This window comes from Syngnathus acus, chromosome 22 (genome assembly GCF_901709675.1).
Source record: "Syngnathus acus chromosome 22, fSynAcu1.2, whole genome shotgun sequence".
Classification (NCBI taxonomy): domain Eukaryota; kingdom Metazoa; phylum Chordata; class Actinopteri; order Syngnathiformes; family Syngnathidae; genus Syngnathus; species Syngnathus acus.
In genome coordinates, this window is record NC_051106.1 from 6,645,052 (window position 1) to 6,668,818 (window position 23,767).

General features: G+C 48.0%; 1 protein-coding gene across 2 annotated transcripts; it reads right to left on the minus strand.

Moving 5' to 3' along the window:
• Window positions 1-306: 306 nt before the first annotated feature.
• dync1h1 (dynein, cytoplasmic 1, heavy chain 1) lies at window positions 307-23,551 on the minus strand. 2 transcript variants are annotated; one of them, XM_037242076.1, is made up of 77 exons: window positions 23,181-23,551; window positions 22,433-22,520; window positions 22,102-22,275; window positions 21,776-22,031; window positions 21,519-21,705; window positions 21,157-21,428; window positions 20,842-21,069; window positions 20,117-20,770; window positions 19,588-20,010; window positions 19,340-19,519; window positions 19,129-19,278; window positions 18,902-19,048; window positions 18,698-18,838; window positions 18,441-18,617; window positions 18,238-18,348; window positions 18,040-18,159; window positions 17,720-17,959; window positions 17,483-17,638; window positions 17,290-17,403; window positions 17,090-17,200; window positions 16,794-17,003; window positions 16,573-16,719; window positions 16,344-16,510; window positions 16,083-16,256; window positions 15,325-15,679; window positions 15,049-15,243; window positions 14,678-14,960; window positions 14,505-14,605; window positions 14,259-14,418; window positions 13,937-14,177; window positions 13,686-13,869; window positions 13,392-13,604; window positions 13,066-13,304; window positions 12,782-12,938; window positions 12,486-12,710; window positions 12,195-12,425; window positions 11,976-12,116; window positions 11,658-11,891; window positions 11,367-11,573; window positions 11,162-11,283; window positions 10,825-10,990; window positions 10,579-10,742; window positions 10,352-10,481; window positions 10,153-10,286; window positions 9,964-10,078; window positions 9,725-9,886; window positions 9,421-9,635; window positions 9,148-9,352; window positions 8,898-9,071; window positions 8,696-8,815; window positions 8,493-8,613; window positions 7,862-8,057; window positions 7,402-7,519; window positions 7,118-7,333; window positions 6,823-7,035; window positions 6,618-6,745; window positions 6,366-6,519; window positions 6,120-6,266; window positions 5,901-6,051; window positions 5,558-5,811; window positions 5,343-5,477; window positions 5,185-5,279; window positions 4,920-5,094; window positions 4,756-4,831; window positions 4,519-4,679; window positions 4,333-4,444; window positions 4,024-4,208; window positions 3,805-3,918; window positions 3,562-3,732; window positions 3,273-3,490; window positions 3,071-3,174; window positions 1,811-2,019; window positions 1,518-1,671; window positions 1,305-1,447; window positions 1,056-1,224; window positions 810-934; window positions 307-724 (listed from the first exon to the last, which is right to left on the minus strand). In XM_037242076.1, exons 1-77 carry the CDS (start codon window positions 23,428-23,430, stop codon window positions 596-598), a joined length of 13,923 nt encoding a protein of 4,640 aa, XP_037097971.1. In that variant the 5' UTR covers window positions 23,431-23,551; the 3' UTR covers window positions 307-595. The 2 variants fall into 2 exon arrangements, with proteins under 2 accessions (XP_037097971.1, XP_037097970.1); XM_037242075.1 differs by lacking the exon at window positions 7,862-8,057 and adding an exon at window positions 8,155-8,350 and having other exon boundaries at window positions 23,181-23,430.
• Between the last annotated feature and the right edge of the window lie 216 nt (window positions 23,552-23,767).

The window sequence follows — 23,767 nt, forward strand, 5'->3', positions numbered from 1 at the left end:
ACGGCTGACTCGTGTAATCTCCATGTGATGGTCAAGAGGAAGCTGGACGTGGCTGAAGTTGATGAACTGGAGCTGATAAAGAGGCAGTGCATTGTCAACATGGAGGAGGAAGAAAATTGAGGGGAGTCTGCATCAGAAGAATGTTGTCAAGTGATTTTGAAATGCACTTTGTTTACTGCACTCTTGACTCGATGCACTTTTTTTGTTACCACTTCATCAAAAATAAATCTTATTTTGTTGGATTTCGATGTTAACGCGTCGATGTGTGATGTCACAGTGCAATGTCGCACATTAGACACAAATTGGTACTTTTAGTTCAGCAAGCTTTATTCAATGTAAAATACAACAACATACCAGTTCTTTCATATAAAACACGTTCTTTCTGCCAATGTCCTCTTTCCAAACATGAAATACCAACTTACCACTTCCTCAAAACCTTCAAGACACTTGCACAAAAAAGTATATATATATCTTCTAATACTACTACTGGTCCACAAATGTTCACGAATGAACTTGTGCAAACTAAAATGTGTGGTTAAGGGCGCATACGAAGGATTATATGGATTGGATTTACGACGAAGATTTCTGACTACGACTACTCTGTGCACAGAACCGCCACGCCGCGCTCGTAGAAGCTATGCGGATCTTCCTTGGTGGCGATGTCAAAGTCGACCGTGAAGATGAGGTCCGACCTGGTGAAGTTGAGGTACACGGGCAGTGTGACCTAAGAAAAAGAACATGATGGTGAGCGTGTGTATGGAAAGGGGGCGTGACAACAACCTGTACCTATAGATGGCGCTCTTCCTTACCGTGTGTCTCTTTTCACCATCACCTTGTTTGAGCCAGCGGAGCTGAGTGAGAGGCAGCTCGGTGGAGATGGACGTGGACAAGGACAGCTTGTTGTTGCCGCACGTCGCCCCCTGCAGTTTGAGTCCTAAATTGCACAATTGTGTCAGAACGTTCAGATTTTTTCTTTCCTAAAATTCCAAACTAAATATTTAAAATAAACCCCACAATAAACTTGGTCAGTGTTTGTCAAAAGAGGCATGTCAGACCTTTGATGCCGAAGCTGCACGCATCCAGAGTGGCACCCTGGGCGTTGGTGACGTTAACCTCCAGACAAAGCTCCTCCAGAGACCAGCTGTTGGCTTGGGCCACGTACTGGCGGGTGGCGGTGATGTACGCCTCGGGTACAAACAGGCTCCCCAGGCACACGTGGATATTCTGGGATTGGAGGAGGAAATACATTTAGATGGGCAGTGATTCCTTCTTCTTCACACATTCCAAACACAATCATGTTTTACCTTCAGTTCCTTTGCACCCCCGCTGGCAGCGGCCTGTGAGATCTGCTGCAGCTGCTTGATGCGCTCGCTGAAGTCCGCCACCCACTGGATGACGGTCATGGAGACGGGCACGGTGTAGCGACACCAGCTGCGAGGGAGGATGCCTGAAACGTGGAAAAGAATGAGCATCAAGAAGACCAGCTTTTTTTTTTCTTTTTTAAATGTTCCTTATACCTTTCACGAGCTCGCTAATCAGAGTGCGCAGGTCGTTGGTCTGCTTCTTCTTGCCCTGGCACACTTGCACCACGTCCGACAGATCCTGACGGACCTCCTGTAGCATCTTGCCGCCCATCTTTACCTCACGTTCAAAGAAGCGGAACAGCGGGTCCTAGTGGAATTTAAAAAAAGACAAGTTACAGAAAGAGTTTTACGTCCAGTTGGTTCCATAGTTTTACCTTTGTCGCATCATGAGTGACAAACACCGAAATGAAGAGCAGATTTCACCTCTGGTGCGTTTGGCTTGTTACCTTGATGTTCTCCACCGTGCGTTTGAGGGGATTGACGGTTTGAGGCATGAGCTGCAGCCAGTTGCCGGCGGTGGTGTGCAACGTCCTCATCCAGGCCGGCTGGGCGTCGGCGGTGGACGCCGTGCGCTCCTTCTTCTCGGTCTCATAGGCGAGGTCATCCTCATCCTCCAACATCTGCATTTTCAGCATCTTACCCATCATGTCAGTGCCTGAGCAGCCCGGTGAGGAAAGAGCAAGGGGGGAGGGGGTATAGTGAGCGAGGAAGGGAGGGAGACAAAGTCGTGGTGGGAGGAGAAATTAATAAGTGCAACACAAAAGCTCATCTCCATAATGGCTTCGGAGTTAATCACAAAAAAAAGGACAACATGACAAGGCTTCAGGCAATACATATCAGTCACATGTAACATTGAAATATAAGTCCTATGATTTATGAAAATATGCTCAAATTGTGGCCATCTTAAATGTGCCTCGTGCCAATAGTTATGTCAAGATGACATACATATTGGAATAATAAATTAAAAAGATTACAGAATGGAAAAAAAACCAACATTTTTTTTCCCTTTCACATCATTTGGATACATTAAAATAAATACATGCAGTTTTTCAATTGATTCATATTAAAAAATGCAAAAAAAATTGGTATCTTGCTTTGGGCAGTACCAAACAACAACGGAAAAAGCGGTGGTGATTGAGGAGTGGCCGCACGCCTTATTAGTGAGGGTAGGGGAGTATTGATTGGCATACACAGTCAACTCGCCTTATTATTAGGTACACCAATTTGTGAATTTGTTGATTAACATGGCATGTCTTATTCAACAGCACTTAAGAGGTGTACCCAATAAAGTGGCAAGCGAGTTCATAACGAGGGTAGGTGAGGATGCCTGAGGTGGGGGTGGGTGGGGGGTTTGACTCAGCAAAGCGACATGTTGGCTGTGAAATAACAGCTGCTGGAGGGTGAGGATACGCACTCCTTTTACCTTGTAAATGTGATTAGAAGGGGGACACAAACTGCACAACAACAATATACAAGAGATGACTGATAAATGATGACCGATGGAAGATGAGGAGAGAAATGGGCTAAGTGTAACATCTCTCCTGCTTGGAGCGATAAAACGCTGTCAGTGAACATTACAACACTGGAATAGAAAAAAAAAAAAGACTGTTAATAAACTTGTTGTGTTAAGAATGAGAGGTGAGTTGTGAGTATTCCGGTTCAATTTGTAACCAATAAAGGATTAATGAGGACTGCTGGCGGCATACCCTGAGTGGTGAGCAAGACTTTTTCTGCATTGCTAGGCAACCCCAGCCAAGATGGCGTCTGCGTGTCGGGAAGCATCTCAACCCAATGCATGAACTCTTCGCGCCTGGAGGAAAAGTAAAGAAAAAAAAAGAAAAAATAAATCATACGTGGGCTGACATTACCCTCCTGAGTCAGTTCAGAAATGCGGGCACAGCTACTGACCGAATGCCGTCGGGCATCTTGATGTCTTTGTTGCCGTCCACTTTGAGCGCCAGCTTGAATTCGCTGTCGAAGCTTCTCTTGGTGAAGATGCGATCCAGGAAGGTGTTGAGCAGGCGCTGATCAAACTCGTTGTCGATGCGGCCGCCGTAGATGGACTGAGCCATGAGGGTCTTTAGGGCGGCCCAGGGGATCTTGTCTGGGGCGATGTTCTGACGACCCTGCGGTTGTTGCAATGTCATTTTAGAGCAGGGGTGGCAAACCAAATGACCGGATATGCATTAGCACAAACCTTAGCGGTGTCGTCGAGCCAGGTGTCGACCGTATCGCAGGCCGAGCGCAGGTCGGACTCTCCAAATTCGTACTTCTTGGACCAGCCCAGCGGGGCGTAGCGGAGACGCTCTTGGATGACGGCGTGGAACCAAGCCAGCAGGAAGTAGAGACGGGCACGCTCGTTGGGAGCCTGTACAAACGCAGAGGAGAAAAATATATTCAACTAAATCAAGCAGGAAATGGGGAGTTGTGCGCTTGTTACCTTGCACATGCGAGCAACGGGAATGCTGCTGAAGGTGCGCAACATGTTGGCCTTCACACCGGGAGGTGGCTCGAACACAAAGATGCGACCAGCACGAAGCAGATTCACTGGGACCTGAGGGGGGAAAAGATAATATTAAGTTGAACCACTTAGAAATAGCCAAGACATTTAAAAAAAAAAAAAATCCAATGTTTCCCATGGTGTGAGGGAGAGTGATACCTTAGGGTTGATCTCCATGGTCAAGAAGAGCCTGAAGCTGGCATGAGGCTGCATGGAGTGGAGTTTCTTCTCCAGCTGCATCAGCCAACCGGGAGCCAGGTGGACATTCTCCAACATCACCCACCTGCCTGACTTGACGGCGGTGTTGATGTCTCTGTCGGCCTTGTTGAAGCCCTCGGCCGAACCTGTGGGTGATCGAAGATTGCAATCAGCAACAATTCTTTTTTTTTTTTCTTTTTATTTGATGTGAATCGATGGAAGGAAATGGCTTGTTGGGATTTCTGTTTCAGAAAAGTGTGTTGTTCTCACCGATGGAGATGGAAGTGATCTGCTTGTTCTGCTCGGCAGCCAAATCTCGGACCAGACCGCTGGCGTCATAACCCGGGACGGAACACATGAGCACTGGTGTGCTGGGCTTCACCTGCACGCACGAGGAGGCGAGAATGTCAACCCCACCGAGAAGAAGCGACTATTCTGTTTGGAAAACATCCATACCTCACTATCCACGATGTTAGACAGATCGATGGGCTGCTCGATGATGCTCATGAAAGCCTCTCCCAGCACCTTTGCCACAAAGGTGTGCGACATGGCCAGCAGACGGTCCGGGCGGAAGGCCTGGATCAACAGCAGCTGGTGAACTGCTTGGCCGATGGTAGCTGAGGAGAAGAAGCAGAAAAAGTGTGTTCAGAGCAGCTCATGAGGAATGATGGCTTAAGGGGGGAAACTATTTACTTGACTGCTTCTCCTCAAACCACAAGTAAGGAACAGCAAGGTCCGGAGTGTTACTCTCCAGCCACATGAAGATTTGCTGAGGTGACAAACACAAAAGGCTGTCGCTTAAATACCTCAAGAGTAGCTTTAAAAAAATAAAATAAAATGCATTTCAGACTGCTCACCTCATCCGACTGAATTTTAGTCACCAAGTCCTTAAACGCAGGCAGGCGACTGAGGCGGATCATTGCCTCACACTGCTCTGTGGTCAGACCTTTGACCTTGGGCAGGGTAGTGCCAGTAAGCACGATCTCCTTACCACGGAGGAAGTGTTGGAACTCTGTGTCGTATGAGGGCTCGCTAAAAAAAAAAAAAAAAAAAAAAGCTCAGTTAGGGGGTACATTGATATGATATGACGCTCTCTTATCAAGCTACATTTTTACTACTGACCTGGTCATTCCCTTAAGGCTGATCTTAGCCAGCAGCATGGCAAAGGTGATGTGGTCTTGGTGCAGCATTCCTCTGGCAACCCTGTTGAATGCCACCTAAAAACAAACAGTACATGTGAACATTTTTTTTTCTTTCTTGTCAATTTCTCCACGTCATACCTGGAAGAGGTCCTTGGTGATGACAGCGAGTCTTTGCGAGTGGTCGCTGATATTCTTGAGGTTGGTGTTCTCATACAGTACAGTATGGTAGGTGTCCAGGAAAAAGTGAAGAGAATACTGGTACAGGAAGTGGATCTGGAGAAAACCATAAAAAAAAAAATAAAAAAAAAGTGAGTGGATGGATGCCTTCAACGGCTCGGAGTTTACGTTCAGACCTGGTTGAGTGACTCCATGGTGAAGTAAATGCTGCTGCAAGCAGACGATAGCGACAGGTACTGCTGCGACACAGCCTCCACCTCTGCCATGATAATATCCGTCTCCTCCACCTTCCTGGTCACCTCGGCGGCCTCCTTCTTCAGGTTCTCCAGCGTGGTGATGATGGTGTCGTCGTCAAGGATTCGCCCCTTTACCTCATTGAGGGCCTGCAGGAGGGATTTCTCCAGCTGTCGCAAACGCAGCTGGAATTCACCTGAGGTGTTAAAGAGAGATTCCGATTAGTTGTGTTTCAGCCTCCCAGCTGGTTTCGAAATGTCATGATGTCATGGTTGTGTCAGGCACCCTGCAGTTTGAGGAGGTCTGAGCGTTTCTCGTCCACGTCGGGCCTCTCCGCTTTCAGCACCTCGTTGAGACACTGGCTTTGCAGGCTGCTGCGAGTCACCGTGAAGTTGACGAATGTCACACGGGAGCACAAGTCTGGCGGGAACTCCACCTGTGTTCGGATGAGAGAGTTCGAGAATGTGTGAGAGCTAAGTGATATGTTTAGCTTTGCCTCCTTACCGTCGGGTCTCGCGTGGAGAGGAAGATGACAAAGGAAGGTGACAGATCGATATCCTGGTCTCCCAAAGTGATGAGCACACGGCCTCCGGTTCGACGGACCTCTCTGTTCAGCACTGGGTTCAGGATGGGGTCGTAACTCTCCACGTCCTTGAAGGAAAAAAAAAATAGTATAAACACAATCCTACCAGTGACCACAATTGCCTTCAATACAATGACGTTGCTCAATACAACATCCAAGTTCTCTACCTGAACCAGTAGAGGGTTTCCGAATCGAAGGGCGCTCTCCAGGTTCTTCCTGAAGGCGTCATCCAAGAAGCTGGTGCGGGTGATCTTGCGATCTTTGTACTCGTTCATAATGAACTCTGTGGCTTGGCCAGACGGGTCGATGATCAGCGGGTACCTTGAGGAAGCCATGATGAGTTTAAAATCTTTGTTGATATAAAGCAGCGGTGGGCAAATGTTTGAACTTTTGAAGAAAAAAAACAAAACTATACCGACCTGTTGAACCTCTTGAGCATGATGGCATTCTCTGTACAGAGATCGTCCGCCGGAAGAGAGTTGGCCTGCCAGCGGAGCCGCTCGTCTGCGTTGGAGAGGTACTCCGTTCTGGCAATGTCGGTACGGAACTGAGAAAGAAATCGAGATTATTCATCATCAAGCGACAACGTACGCTAGGATCCATATTTGGGGATTTTCCGCATACCTGTATATTGGCTTGCTGCAGGTGATGAGACCAAGTTGTGAAGAGATTCTGTCTCATCTGTTGCTCAAAATAGCCAGCGTACGTGATGAAGGCGGCAGAGAGCAAGCAATCTCCGGCGATGGTAGACATCTGATTCTTGAAGGTCTCACTGGTCTTCTCCCAGCGCTCCCTCTCTGCCGACAGACTCTTCAGGAGGGCTGTGCTGCGGTTCACCTGTCGGGATTAAAACAAATTAATAAATCATGGAACAAAATAGACAGACAAGGAAGGGGGGGGGATTTAGAAAAGTGGCAACCTTGGCCTCGACCGCTGCCAGGTCAGCCTTGATGGCCTGAGCTTCCGAGATGAGGACGGCGTACTCCTCCTTGTAGCGAGCGATGCTAGACTCCAGGTCCCTGATCATCTGCTCCACCTCTTCCGCCTTGGTCTTGTTGTCCGTGGCGTCGTCCTCGAGCTTCTGGAGCTCATTACGGAGAGGCTCCACACGTTTCAGCATGTCGGCATAGTTGAGCTAAAGAGAAGACAGCATTCATCAGTAAAGTGTTTTGAATTTTTTTTGCTATTTTTATGTTTAGTTACCTGAGCAATTGCCCATTTCACCATAGGCCCACAAGCCAGCGAGGCCCTGTTGACTTGGTCGTAATTGTAGCTCGGGTTGGACATGTAGTTCTTCTTCATCTTTTCTCGGATGGAGTCACTAGAGGAAAAGCGGTTGGTTTTAGATTCGAGTGCTCCAAACTGTGGAGGCCAGTGAAAAAAGTAAACCGACTTTACCAGTAATTGAAATTTGGACGTGTTGCAATCATGAATCACAGGAAAATTTTAACATGAATTAATGGTATATTTTTAAGGAGAGGACGAGTGGGAGCACGGCAAGCATCAGCAAAATATCAAATTAAGTCATTTCAATTTCCCATCCATGGTAGAATGTCTTATTTTTTGGGGGACAAAATGGTGTCACTTCATTGGTGTGCTGATTCACTGATTTGCTCATCCATCAGATAGCAAGCGAACAGAGGCGGGGGACACCGGTCGGTACCTCATTTCCTCAGAGGAAAAGTTGACTATGCTGCTGATGAAATTGTCCCTGATAATAATTTGTCTGATTTTTTTCCAGTCACTGGTCTCCTCGCCAAGCAAAAGGCAGATCGACTCCAGGGTCAGTTTGACTGCCGCCGGGGGATTGGTCATAGCCCTCGCTTCGACTAGATGTTGCCGTTTAATTGAGCTCACCGCTAGTTCGATGACGATGCAAAAGCACCGTGGGGTCAAGAAAAATAGAGGAGAGAAAGAAACACTCTTTAGTAAACAACTTCACAAAACAGCCGTCACCTGATCTCATCGGCAGAGAAGTTAACAATAGTGGGGATGAAGTTCTCCTTCATGATGATGGAGCGGATCTGCTTCCAGTCGGTGGTGCTCTCGCCCAGGAGCAAGCAGATGGACTCCAGTGCTAGCTTGACCGCCGCAGGCGGGTTAGCCATGGAACGCACCTCCACCAGGTGCTGCTTCTTAATGGACTTAACGGCTAGCAACATCACATGAACATGTTTTTTTTTTAATCACTAGTCTATGTACAGTGCTTGTGGATGATACGGCAGTGAAAAACAAAATGAAAAAAAATTCAAGAAACTCCAAATTCAATCAATTACAATGTACGCTGCACATACCATTCTGAGCCTCAATGACAGCTGGCTCCACCTGGTCCAAGTCTTGTTTGACACTCAGTTGCTTGTCCTTGATCACCTCCTGCTGCTTGTACACGGCTTCCTGGATCTCCTGGCTCATCACCTAGTATCAGAGCAGACGCAGGGTTTCAATACCGAGATTAAAATTGATACCATGAAGAAGAAGAAGAAAAGTTGAATCTTACCTTTTTCTTTTCGGCCTCCTGCTGGTCTTTAATCATTTTCTTCAGCTTGTCATTCGCGGCGTCATTCTTTGCCTCCAGCTCCTGGCTCTTGATTCGAAGGTCACGACGAAGCTCCTCCACCTTCAAATGAGTAGAAGGGACGTCAATCGTTTCGCCAGAAGAGGACGCAAGTACTAAAGGTCAAAGGTGACGGACTTTGTACCTGATCGACCGTTTCCTTGATTTTGCGGAGCCCGACGTTAAGGTGCATCTGCTGCTCCTCCAGCTCGCTGCGCTTCTCGTTGAACAAGTTGGCGTACTGGTTGATGAAGTCCAAGTAGTGGCGAGGAGTGATAGCCATGGTGTGACCGCCTCGCTTCGCTAGACGATTGTTGGCCTGTGACAAGTGTTGACTTCAATTATACACTGTATAACATAAGATATGTGAATTCCTAAACTCATGACACGTTTACCTGATGAAGCGTTTGGTGTACGAACACGCAACCATTGACGATAGCCTCCCTGTGAGACGGCGGCTGGGGCAGTTTGTCGTAGACGATGGGCATGTAGTCTGGCACCTTGTAGTTGGGCTTCTCCAGGTCCATTTTGCTGGTGAACTCCTTGCCCACTTGGTAAAGAGCCTCAGTGGACCAGTCTCCGAACCAATTGAGCACACACCTTGAGGAAACTGTTGTTTACCAACAAAGTCGCTCCCAAGTGTATTTCATCATTTTCAATCCACTCACCTGTTGAAGAGGGCTGGAGATGTGGCAGCTCTGTCCTTCAGGCCCTCCGATGAGGGGTTCATGGTGAAAACAACATGGAGGTTTCTGATAACCTGGCTGGTAAACCACTTGTACAGCTCTTCGTGCGTGTCCAGCATCAGGCCCTCCTTCTGAGCGCCTTCCTTACACTGCGTCATCAGGGTGGCGTACTCGTCTCCCTCGAACAAGCCAGGAACCTGTGGATTTCATCACATTAGGGATTCTTAAAGGCAACTCTTGGCAAAAACAAAAATCGTCAGTGGTGCAAATTGATTCGCAAAATCACCTCTCCGTTGGCCAGCAGGGTGTTCATTCTCTCAAGGAAGCCCGAATCCAGCACGTTGGACTCATCCATGATAAAAGCGATCTTTTCATTCTTGCAACCGGAACGACGCAGGACGGTACGGAGATCCTCGTCAAAGTCCTCGCCGGTATATTTCCTGTGTACCTGAAGACGCACAGAAATTGTTTCTATGAACACAATGACACAAGTATGGGAAAACTTGGAAATTCTGTCGCGCAAACCTTGATTTGGTAAACGCTAAGTCCGTTCATCCAGGCGACAAAGCGAGACAGAGTGGTTTTCCCTGCTCCGCTCACACCAATCAACAGGAGATGTCCCTGTGGCTGGCGGAAGATTCTAGAGGAGGACATTTACATTTGAGATTTAACCTACGGATAATAAATTGTGATGAATGGGAAGTGTTTGCTCACCGATCAATTCTCAGAACATGGTCCAACACTTCGTTGAACAGTACAAGCGGGACGTCCAGCTCCTCCTCGTAAAAGACCTTCAGACGAGCTTTCACGTAGTCCCTCAGCTCCTCTTGCTCCACTGGGATGTAGTCCTACATTTAAACAAAAGACAGAATTATATTTCGATATTTTATTCTTGTTGAAGTGCAGTGTTTACCTTTGAGAGCCAGTTGCTGTAGAGGATGGGTCTGTTGAGCGCCTTCTCCTTGTCGATGTTGGGGAAGTGCTTGAGCGCAACCATGTCGATATTTTCATCGGTCCACCTTCTCTCTTCATCGCCGACCAGCCTGGAAATAAATGAGTCGAACGACAACCACAATTATAACATGAGAAAAGTCAGATGAGGAAATATGAATGTTAAATTTTAAGATGACATCAACTAACCTATCCTGGAAGAGGCGGAGAGCCTCATGAGCCCATATGCGGATAAGTCCCTCCACCGGGAGGGTCTCGAGTGGTCGCAGGGCCTCAAAGATACCTCTCACCCAGCGAGTCATCTCTCTGGGAGAGTAGATATAGTGAGGTTGTGTATCCTGGGTGAAACGCTCCTGAAAGCAGACACATTTAACAAAGTGAATATTTACAGTAGCTTTGACTTAATGCAAAGTGTCCATTATTTTCAAAGCTTACCTGAGACATGGTGTAGAACTCAACCATGGCGGCAGTCAGAGGTTCGGCGTAAGTTCGTAGAGAGGGGATGAGGCGTAGCATGGCGCGGTTGAAAGTGCCATAAATCTGAGTGAGAGAGGCTGGGCCAGGGTAATCGACGTACACCACAGGAACGTGACGCAAGAACCTGGAAATATGCCATGCATGAAAAATAGTTAGCGGCAAATCCAAGTGACCCACTATTGTAAAGTTAAACAATTATATATTAAAAAAAAATAAAAATTTTAGAAAAATTAAATTAAAAAGAAAAGCACAAAATATTTTTAAAACAATCAAATATCGCAATCAGAATTCCTACCTATGTGTGAGGGGTTTTCTGCCTGGATCAGTGGGAGGATTACAAGCACCCACAAACTGAATGCGCTCTAGTTTGACCCAAGTCTGGTCCGAGGTGCGGTAGAACCCTCCATGTTCCACCATCTGTACAAGTAAACAAAAGCATGGCCGTTAACAAAGCGATGGTGCTGCTGTTTGTTAAAAAAAAAAAAAAAAACATTTTGTACCTGTCGGAGGAAGGAGATGACTCTCTGTGTGCCGTACTTGTCCATGTCGGGGAGATTGATCTCATCACAGAACAGCACCAACCACTTGCCGAGTTGGACGGGCGCAAGGACCACACCGTTGGGAGTACGACGGTACTCACAGTAGTGGTCAAAGGTTTTGAGCAGCAGTTCTGGGGTGGTGGCACTGGAGAAGTTCAGACCAACAACCTGGCAAGATGAATAAAAGAACGTTTCTTACTGTTCATTTTATGGAAAGTCTTTTTGTCTGACACACATTTCACTTCGTCTCACCTCCATATCGGGCAAGGCTCTGAGAGCACTGAACAGAGTCATGGTTTTTCCAGAGCCAGGAGGTCCACACAGCACGAGTGGTTTGTGCTCAGCTAGCCAAGTGTACAGCAAAGCCTCATGGCGAACCGTGTCCAAGGTGGGAACCACCACATCTGGCGAGGCCACCTTGTGGGTTTCGACTTCAATCTGGGGCACCTTGACCTGCCAAGACTGCCACTCGCCTGTGATAGAAACCTGAGCAGAAAAGGAATATTCAGATTAAAAAAAAAAAAAAATGGGGAAATGGGCTGTGACATACACCATTTTTGGAGTCTTTACCTCGTAGTCAATGATGGGAATGTTGGGAGCAGAGGGGAGGGGCACAGTGGTAATGCGCCGGATATATTCCCCAAGCTCAGCTCTCATCTTGAGGCGTCCATCGCCGGAGAACGACCACAGAATGGCGTAGATCAGATACCTCTGTAAATAAACAAGAAGGTTGTAAAAAATCCATTTAAATTGCTAAAACATTCAATAATGTTCAAATTGATGGCTAACCTGCATATATCGCTCAAGCTGATCGATGGGCATTGGAAAGTCGGGGTGGTTGTTGTTGTAGAGCGCCACGTTGCGGCACGCCTGGTGGAGCATGGAACATAGAGAACCCAAGCAACGCAAGCGGGTGAAGTCCATGATGTGCTCCATCTTAGAGGCGTGTTCCAAAGCCTTGATGACCAGGCCGGTGGAGGTGAAGTATGGCTGCAGGATTGTGGCGGCATCCCGTTGGATCTGGAGATAAAGGAGGTGTCAGTGAAGAGGTCATCACATGGCGGGCGAGTCTCATTTCACCTGTAGCATGGGCGAAGCGGTCTCCTCTTCGTCCTCGGTGCCTTTCCTATTTCGCTGGGCCTCATCTTCTCCCTCGTCCAGAGGGATGCTGCGGAAACGCGCCAGGAAGTTGTTGAAGATCATGTCCGTGCTGAGCACGTCCTCGCTGAACCACACCATACCACAGCGCGAGACTGTGGCCAGGGTGGCGTACTTCAAGTCCTGGACTTCAAACATAACGCGCACCTGGAGAGAACCGGAGACGGGTTAATACCAGATTTGACACGCATGAGAAGAAAAAGAGTAGCTGCTGTTACATTTGGCGGCAAGCTGAGACGTTCTCCGTTGGGCAGCGTGAGTAGCTTGTTGTCATCCAAGACGGAGTTGAGATTCTCAACCCACTCGGGGTCGACGTCTCCGTCAAAGATGATCCATTGACGCTTCTGCAATTCCCCTCTCACGTTGTCGATGATCCTGGATTAAAAAAAAAAAAAAATACTCAGGCCTTTTTATCATGGTGTCACACGTACTTCAGGGAGGTCAAAGTTCAAATGACATTGTTTTGCTAATTTACAACCTAACCAAGTATTTCATAACTCACTTCCTGAGGACATGCGTGAACAAGCCGTCAGTCCATTCGCGGGTGTTCGGGTCCAGGGTTCCATACAGGTGGTCCTTGCTGATGGCTTTGGGATCGATGATGTGAGCCACTCCCTCGACACCCTCCAGCCTCTCCAGGGCTTTGAGGAGCACCCTCCACGCCATGGTCTTTCCACTCCCCGAAGGTCCCACCATCATGAGACCGTGGTTGATCTGTGTGATCTGGTAGAGTTGCAGCACCTACGTACAAAAATATTTGAAGGACAGATTGTCAGAAGACCACACAGGAACGTCTAAGAACACCAGATGGCCGTTCTTTTCGCTTACCTTCTCCACCCACATGCTGCCCACGTCGTCACCGTCGCCGTAGGTGAGGTACATCTCCTTGCAGACCTTCTTCAGCTCCTCCCTCAGGGCAGTCATCTCGCCACGCATGTACTGCACGCCAGGGAAGACGTCAGACAGCAGGCTGAACAGAAGAGGGATGTCCTCGGCCACCAGTTTGGGAACCATGGTCTCGCACACGCTCTGAATTAGAATCTACAGCAAGAAAAGCAGAATGACATCAGTGGGCAACAAAAATGATGATTCCATTTTTTATCAGGGGAAAAAAAACATTACCTCTTGTTCAGGAAGGTTCTCTGCAATGTCGTTCTCATCAACGACCTCCCCGCGTTCAAGCTTCTCTCTTTTGATCCTCTGGATACGTTCGCGCTTCACGTTGCCAGCGCTTATCAGCACGCTCTTGAGCGCTCGGAGGCCGAAATCGTAGTGGCTCTGGGATGACAGCTGCTCGTCACACAGCCTGAAATCAAAGAGGAGATTAGCAACCAAGTTCTCGGGAATTCAATTCGAAAAAAATCTGGTCTTACTTGAAGAAAGGGACGATCTTCTTGGCGAGGATCTCGGCTGTGCGGAAGCCTTGGGAGTAGAGCATGACCTGGGCGATGAGCTGGCGATCCGGCTTGGTCATGGCCAAGCTGCGGAAGAGCTTCTTCAAGTTGTCGGGCAGGTTGGATCGGCCTGCGTAGCCGGGATTCATGGTGATGAAGATGGCCATGTCTGGGCTCACCTTCACCTGCTTGTTCAGGAGCTCAGTGGTGACAGGCACACCTGAAGGGATAACAAGAGAGATGCTTTATAGAGGTCCGCTTTAAAGCTGCCCTGTGTCACTAATTTTGTATGTTGACATACTTCTGTCCCTGTTGGGGTTGCTGTGTTCCCTCAAGGCCACTTGGATGTACTGGACTTGCTGGGAGACGGCAGACAGCATTCTCTCCTCCAGACGATTGAACTCGTCAAAGCAGCCCCAAGCGCCGACCTGACACAGTCCTACGAAGATACGACCCATGGCCTAAGGAAGAGGACAGAAAACAAAAAGGTATAGATACTTTGGATAACATCCGCATGACTAAAAATATATTTTTTAAAATGGCCGACCTGGAAGTCAAAAGTCTCATCGCAGTTGAAGACCAAGACAAAGCGACCAAGCTGGTGACCCAAAGCTTTCACAGACTCCGTCTTTCCTGTGCCAGCGGGACCTAGCAGAACACGGATTTATTAACTGAATCAGAATTTTAAACAAATGCTTAAGCAGCAAAAAGCAAACATACCAAACGGTGAGCCTCCGAGGCGAGCCTCCAGAGCTTGAGTCATGGTCAGGTAGCAGCGGTCAGTCAGCGGTGTCTGGACGAGCTTATCCTGGACGCCCAAGTATTCAAAGCCGTAGTTGAACTTGGCGTTGGCCATCTGGATGGAGAGCTGCTGCAGCACGTCCGTCTGCTTGGGGTCGAAGTAGAAGCGCATTTGACTGAGCCACTCGAAGGACTTGGGGTTGTCGATCCCGTTCTTGATCAGAGTCCTGGTCACGTCACGTTGGTGGACCAGCTCGGTGATCTGATTGAGGGACACACAAAAAAAAATGTCAGACAAAAACTCAAAAGTGGTACCTCTACTTATGAGATTTTTTTTTTTTCCGCCTAACCAAGTGCTCCAGTTTCCTCCTGCGAAGTGGAGGTTGCTCCATCAGCACGGTGTCAGCGAGCACGTTGAGTGTGGCCTCCACGTTTGACAGCACCCCTTGCATGGGGCTCATGTCCCCACCACCAGAGACTGTAGTCAAGGCAGACTCGATATTCTCGGACCAGGCGATTTGGGTGGACAGCACCACCAGCTGGGCCTGTGGAAAGCCAAAATAAAAAAAGTTACACCGATTCAAAATTGACGCAAATTAGTCTTCAAAAACGGCCCGATATTGAACCTGATAACGATCGATCCAGGTGATGTACTGGTTCAGGTCGACGGCGCTGCCCTTGTTGAAGCCCGTGACTTCCGTGACGGACTCCGCCAGCAGCTTGGCCAGCGTCACCCTCATCTCCTTCTCCACTAAGGTGAGCCACTCGTTTATCTTGGGGTGCTCCGTGATGGAGACGGGCGTCTTGTAAACGATTTCCTCGCCCTCTCGGGATGATATCCCCAGCACCTCGGTGTTGTCGTCGTTGAGCAAGATGCTGGAGACGCCGGCGAACATCTTTTTGAAGTGCTTCTGCAGTTTGGCCACGTTCTTGCTGTTGCCGATGATCTCCAGGAGGTCCTCGTCTCCCACGAAATAGAATCTGGAATGAGCGATTCAGAAGAGACATTAGGTGTTATGTTCGCTCAACTCCTAGCAGCAACTGACTGAAAAGGGAAAACAAATATAGGTGCAGACAAGGAGCTCGTACTGTTGAGTGAGGTTTTCCAATCTTTGACCTGTTTTCTTGTCACTGTGCCAATTGGAAGCCACCAAACAACGGGCTGAACTCATTTTTCAAACGTAGTTGTGTGTCTGCATGTGTCAGCGTCAAATAGTGTTGTTTTTAGCATTAGCATTTTGACTGCTTCTTCTTGAACGTTTGTACAAGTGACAACAGTTTGGAAGTGTGCTTATGACACCTGCAGGATCTAAGTGGAACTGCAACAATATGCATTCAGTTTAAAAAAAAAAAAAAAAAAAAGTCTCACAACTACTGAGTTTACCTTGGGAATGAAGATCTTTCCCTCTCCAAGTATTCACCCAGGGCCTTCTGGATTTTACCAAGAAGGTCAGCCAGTCTTTCCAGGGACCTCTGCACCCCTTGTATGTTCAGCACGTCCATCACCAGCGGAGACTTGGTCACTTTCTTCATCAGGGCTAAGAACTCAGTGCTGATACTATAAAAAAAAATAATAATAATAATTTGGGGTCAGCTTGCATTGCAGTTGTTGGCAGCTAGAAGGAGATGGCGGTTCTTTGTTAACCTCTGGAATCTTTGAGTTTCTACAGGCAGCAAGTGTTTGATGTCGGCACTACCCGTGAAGATTCCCTCCAGGTAAACCCATCGACGCTGGACATCGATCCAGACGTCAAACAGAGCCATAATGCGATTCAGTTTGTCTTCCCAACTCAGAGCATCTTCTTCAAACACCTAAAAAAAAGAACATTGTTATGACTACAGTTTTGCAGGCAATGAACACATCCAACATTTACCTTGTAGTACGGCGACAACTTCATGGCAGACACGCTGTTGATGTGTTCTTTGACTTTGTTGAAGAGGTCATCCCATCCTCTGATCAGTCGACACTTATTCTGGTAATTTACCAAGTCCAGCTCGTACGAGTTCCACACCTCGCGGATCTGCAAAAAAACTTATCAGCAAGCCAAATACTCCAAAGCTAAATGTAATCAACCACTGCCTGATGCGAGCTAACCTGTTTGAGGAACTCCTCCAGAGCCATCTCTCCTTGGGCCACCAGGAGCACGTCTTTCACGACCATCTCGTTCTTCTGGAGATCCACGTCCCAGATCTGACCCAGGGTCAGTTCCGACAGCACCCAGTTGACGTGCAGACGCTTCATCAGCTGCTTCCAGTGGCGGTCTTTCAGAGCCTCCGACTTCAACTCGATCACCAGCATGTTTACCTGTTCAAAGCAACAAAATAAAGGTTACAACTTAATCAATCCAGTGTCCTATTTGTGTTTATTGATCGTTTCAGAGTCGCCTTGACCTTCATATATCCCTTAAGCAGCCTCTGGACATACTCGTAGGAAGCGTACTGTCTTAGTCTTGCTTGGAAGTTCTTCAGCTGGTTCAGAAGACCATCTAGATTTTGACGAAGCTATAAACACACACAAAAAAAGATGTAAATACAAAAAATATTTGAATAGGAACTATAACAGGGATTTCTACTTGAGAGTTATTTGTTACCTTGCGAGGTTGGACAGACACCCAAGGCTGCTCTTTCATCTGGTCAATCTGCTCCCACACCTTGGAAAGCTCGGACCAGACCTCCTTCAGGTCATGCAACTCCTCCAGTGCTACCTACAATTTGGAAAGAATAATGTAGCTGGTTGCCACTAACAAATTAAATGATGCTTTTTGGTGGTTATTCGACTCTTACCTGAACCCTTTCCTCACTGCCGCTTAGCAGGCCGGTGTCAGTGAGCTCCAGGGCCTCTTTGGCACGGGCGCACTTCTCTCTTTCGACCTTCAGACGGCCGAAGTTGCCTTCATAGATGGTGAGAGACTGAAGAGCCTCCTCGGGTCGCAAGTTACCCTGATGGAGAATATTATTGAAGGTGTGCGGTTGAATCACAGTCGGTCGGCCGTAAACGACAACTATCGAATTTCATCTTACAGCGACTGGTTTCGTCTTCTCCCAGTCGTTGAGCAGATCAGTGGTGCGGTTTTCCACAGCCTTGTCCTCCTGGACGATCTTCAGCTGCAGGTTGGCCACCTGCTGCTGGATGGCCGTGTCCTTGCGCTTCATGATGTCACTGAAGGCGCCCCATTCACCCTCGATGTTATCAATGTAGAGCCACGACGGAGGGAACTGGAATCGCTGCTTCTCCAGCAAGCGCTGCCCGTTACGGAACAACTGCGAAAGAGCATTTGAATTGAAACCGGGGTTACCTCGTCATGCTGTTTGGATAAAAAAGAATTAAAATATCTACTCACGTCCACATTTTTCTCAAACTGCTTGATTTTACGCTTCAGAGTCTGGACGTATGTGATGAAGTTGACAGCGTCTGATGTGCTCGCCGTGTCCACGGAATGCTGCTCCAGGTCTTGACGGGACTAAAATGACAATGTCATGTAATGTTTGTCACGTCTCGGTGATGCAAAAAAAGAAAAAAAGATTTCGTCATAGCTTACCTTGGAGATTTGGGCATGGAAGTCCTGCATGTTCTGACCCAGCATCTGGCCAAACTTGCTGAGGACTTCTTTGTGCCATGAGTCATATTTCAAATTCACCTTTGACTGGACCTGTCAATCATTAAAAAAAAAAAAAAACATTCAAGCACATTTTAGCAAGAAGACGTATAGGCTACATAATAAATATTCACGGTCGTCCTTACTTTTCCATAGTCAATGACGGCCGGCCCAAACTCTTTTCGTGTCTCTGCATTATCAAAGGTTCCACGTGCTTTGCGGATCTGGACGAGAAGCGCCTGCCACTTGGTGAGGTCTTCACCCAGACGGTTGTAGATGTTCTCAGCTTGCATGTCCCACAAGCACTGGTACTGCAGCCACACCTGGAAGGAGACGAGCACATATGACAACGTGAATAAAAATTGTTGGACATCACACGTCAAGCAGGGTGGGTAATTCTTACCTTGACGTATTGCTCCACCTCACCGACTATGTCTTCCACTGCATTGTAGGCTTCCTCCAAAGCGACAGGCCCATCTGGCATCCTGGTCAGAGCATTGCGGTAGAATTTCTCTTCCTCTGATAACTCGTAGTGGACTCCAACCTGGTGAAGAATTATTCAATTAATCTGGAGTCTTGTCATAAACGGACTTTTAATGTTCCCTACCTGGTATCTTTGGCTCTGGATCCTGGGAAGTGAAAGGATGACCATCTTCCACGAGAACATCTCTTGGTAGAGCTTGTAGCGGCAGTCCTCAATGGGCGGATTCAAGTAGATGACCTGGTTGGTGATCCTGAGCTCATGGACCACATTCTAGGAAGAAAACAAAAATCTTGAATCACGATGATGTTCACAGCAATTGTAGAATCCAGTTGATGATCTACGATGCTGACCTTGATCTTGGGCTCACCCCCTGGTTTATGGCTCACTTGAGGAGCCTCTGTGTCCATGTCTACGTCGGCCTTATCCTCCACTTGGCCGCGGAGCACCTGAGTCCAAGCCTTGAGTCCGGCCTGTAGACGTACTCCCAGGATGCGCTCAATCTAAACAAATAAACGAGTGTGAATGCGATTGACTGGCGACTGGTCGAAAGGTGTGACCTACCTCGATGTCGAGCTTGTTGACCCAGATGGGTAAGTTGGAGTAGGAGTGCAGGTTGAGGTCGTCCACAGCTTTTTGAACCCGATTGAGAATGTCTGAGAAGGTCTTGTGGTCAAACATGCAAGTGTCCAAAGAGCGGACCTCCAGATCTATTTTCTCCTCAATCAGCAGAAGGTCGTCCACCTGGAAACACCACAAAATACTCTCAGCACCCAGTCAGGATTTTCAGAAATCTTTTTTTTCACACTGACCTTCTCTTGAAAGTTGAAGACAGTCTCAGCCAACCTTTGAACATACGGATCCAGCTTGTAGGACTCCCACACCAAAGTGATACCCTCTGTAATGAGCACCTGGACTTCTTTCTTCAGGCCGGCCACCAGAAGGGAGATGGAGGAGCGCTCCTCCACTTTCTCACAAGTGCGCTCGTAAGTGCGCACGCTTTCGATCAGAGAGATGGCGAACGGGTAGAGCTGGTTGGCTTGGTGGGCCTTGTTGACGATGGCCAGCGGCACACGGAAGCTCAGCCACTTGAGGTTGCGCACTTCTTTGGACAGGGTGATGATCTCTGGGAGGAAGTTGACTTTGAGTTTCAGCATGTTTCCGGTGCGACCTCGGGCACGGGTGCTCTCAATGGTGAAGATGCGGCCAGATACTCCAAGATTACGTTGCTGCACCTGGGATGGAAAAAAAATAATTTGGACGTGTAGCAGCTTCAAGACCACATCTTATGAACCTCAATTATTTTTTTTTTGCACAGATTAAACGGTAACCTCTTTGTACCTTGCGTGCCCAGTCGTCGAAAATCTCCTGAGTGTTGAGCTTGGCCCTGAAGCTATCTCCATCCTGCTTCAGCTTGAGTCCCTCCACGTGATTTTCCCAGCCCTTACCGAGAACATCCTCCACTCTCTTCATGTACGCCGTGAGCTGCCGGTCGATCTGCTTGGCCCAGATGATGGATCCCGACACGGGAGGAAGGTCTCGCACGTGGCTCATCTTGCACGCCTGGCTCTGCGGGTACTGCACCTTGAACTTATCATGCAGCGACTCGATGTCGTCCTTCACGCGCTGAATGAGCTGCGTTTGGTACTCGCGGATGGCGCCGCGGATGTGCGGGCGCACAAAGAGGGCGTTAAAGCGGGAGAAGATGCGGAACATCTCGTTGGCGTTCTTGGCCGTGCCCAGCTGGTCGCGCAGGCGGGCTGTGATGCGGGTCTCCACGCGGTCGATGCGCTCGTCGTATCGCTTCATGGCCGCTTCCCAGGCTTCCATGCCCTCCTTGGACACATCCAAGCCGTCCACCTCTTTGACATTCTCGTAGGCCAGGTTGACCTCCTCGATGGCGTTGGCGTCGGCCGCGTCAAAGAGGACTCCGGCTACCTTCATGTCCTGAGGCTCCACTGGCTCTCCAGGGGCGTGCTGAGGCACGGCGGAGATCTGCAGATACACAGAAAGGTGATTCAAATGATTAATTGGAGAAGATAACAAGAGGATGACAGTATGCATACCTGAGGCCTTAGCACACGGACAATGACAGCCCTAAGCTGCTCGTGCTGCCTTCTGAAGCGCCTCATGTGATCCAAGCGGGACTGGAGCTTCCTGTGGGCGGGGCTGAGGCGCCATACCATCTTCAGGTTCTCCTCTCGCTTCCTCTTCACAATGTCCCTCAGGAGCACCTGGAGTTTCTCATACTCATCCTCCCAGGTCTGGAAGACCTCAAAGCAGGCCACCATCACCTGTAGAAGAAAAATATACAGTGAACCTTTCGTGATTTGCGGCAGTATGTATTCTTAAGGTGACCACTTCAAATGCACGACACATACCTTTTCAAATTCCTCGTAGGCGACGTGCATGAGCTTCCTGGTGCCCAACACCTTCAAAAGTTGCGAGCTCAAATCCCTGGAGATGGCCTCGACCAGTCGCAGGGCTCTCTGAATGGGGTACTTGGTGTTCCTGATCTTCTTCAGATGGGTGAAGATGGCCATCAGAGCCTGGCGGATCTTGTCCAGCTCAGAAGCGGAGAGCAGGTCATTAAGGGGGAAGTCTTTCATCAGAGGGTTGTAGTCATTGACAGTTTCAACCGCCTGTTTCAGACCTGGGAAGAAATAAAGTTGTCATAAATCAAAAATGATTTGTTTCTTGGGTACAAAAGTGCCATAAAATTTCAACCATGCTATCAACTCACCAGTGTCCGTATCAAAACTGACAGTAGCGTGGAAACGTTTGCCATGCTTGAGGATATCCAGCGTGAGCAGAACCTCCGGGCTCTCTCTCTTCTCCTGGATCCTGTTTAGGGCCCGCTCCAGATTGAGCCAGAAACTGATCTCCTGGAGGGCCGTGCCTGATGCTGGGTCACGGTCCAGCTTGGTCACCTGGAAGCAGAGGAATTAGAATGAGGAGAGTTCGTCTTCGCATGTGTGTGAAGAAAAGGTTCTCTCTTACCTTCTGAATTTCCCTGATCCAACGGTTGACTCCAGACTGCAGCTGGTTCAAGAAAGTAGGATCCTCCACTTTATCTCCAAAGTCGGTGACTTTTGGTTTCTCGCCGCGCTCGTAGCACTGCTTGGCGATGTTTGTGATGATAGGATGGATGAGCAGACTGATCTCAGGGATCTCGATGTTCTGCTGCAAGTGCAGGAGGCCCATCTCCAACTCGGCGATCTTTTTCTCCACGGATGGCGCCATTTTGTCTCCGTCCCTACGCAGAAATGAATTCATGAGCACATTCAAGGGAGCAACATCCAATGGAATTAGGTGGAATTATTTACCTGTCCGCCTTTCCGGACTCACGGATGTAAGATTTGAAGAAGGGAGCGACGGCGTTACTGATGAAGGAGTGGAGAGTCTCATAGGGAGAATCCTCGCTCAGCGTCAGGACGCGGACTTGGGTCGATATGGGTTTGTCTGCATCGATGACGCCCGTCCTCTTGATAAGAGCCAAGCTGCAGGACAGAGGTATATTTGTGTCTATTAAATAGGGCTGCAAAACTTCCCAAAAATTGTTGGAAAGTTTCCATGGGAAAACACTTTCACTCCTATTTGAAACAAATTGAATAAAAGACAAAATGAACAGAACTGACTTTTGAAATGTGGGTTTACCTGTTGGACTTGAGCCCATAGCGTATGTCAATGCTGATGTTATAAGTGATGCCCTCCTTCTCTTCCTCTCCTTCATCGCCGACATCCTCTGGAAAAATATGATATTTTCAATCAGTTAGATCATTTGTAATACGATACTATGAATAGCCTTTTTTTCTGAGGCACAGGACCACCTAGTCAGAAGGAAACTGAATATAATGTCTTCATTGATACATGCTGACTCACATGATTAAAAAAAAAAAAAAAAAGGCAGCATGACTCGCAAAAGTAAAAGTGATTCTAATCTTCCCGTTTATATTTCGAACAAGGTCGCTTGTTTATGTTTTATAGTTACATTTGAAGGGATAATGTGCAGATAAGTTTATAGTTGCAGACTCATGGCATTTAAAGTGGTGCAGTGTTGGTTTCCATTCAAAATCAATGTCTTTTTTTAAACCCGACTGCAGCGTTTGTTTCCATTTATAATAAGCGCGCTGGATTTAGATAGATATAAAAGTATATCTGCACTATTAGAATTTAATACACAGATTTTTTTTCAACCCTCACATTAATACCAAAGATTCAGTGTCAAACATTTAACATGTTAAATACAAATTTTAACTCTGATGGGGAAAAATAGCTCGAATTTTGCGTGATCTGTGACTTTTAGAGAACAACAGAGCTGTGCCGGTTCATGTCAGCAAAATCGTCCACTGGCTGTAGCCGGGCTAGCTAGCTTAGCCGCCCAATAATGACGAAGAGATTTTACCCTTAAGCGCGCTTCTCTCCACCAAGATAGTGTGGACTTGAGGGTCGCTCAGAAATTTCCGCATCTGCTCCACGGTGCTTTTCTCCTCCAGGGAGGTTTCCAGGGAGGCCGGGGCCTCGCCGCCATCTTCCAGGAGCAGCGGGACAAGCTTGCGAATGTGTTTCTGGAGCACCGAGGCGTCCGCAACCGTCTGAACGGCTGACACTTCCATGGAGCCGCTGTTGTCTTCGCCACCGCCTCCGTCTGACATCCTGCGAAGCGGTCCGGGACCACCGGTAACACCGAATAACGAACAAAAGAAACTCGACTGGCTGCAGCGGGTTCGTCTAGTCACAAACTGGGTGTTGGGTACCGCTGTCAAATCGCACCACCTCGGACGTCAGATTTATTTGAGCGATGGATTATGGTACTTGTTGTTCACAAGGGGAGCTTCACATGCAAGCTCGCCAATTAAAACTACATTACCCAGAGTTCCGTAGACGCTGGTTATTTTCGTTGACGCGTTTGACCGCTAGGGGGCAGAAGGGAGATGTCTCGTTTTTTATCGTTAATAGTGTACATTTAATTTTTATCATTTTTTATACCTT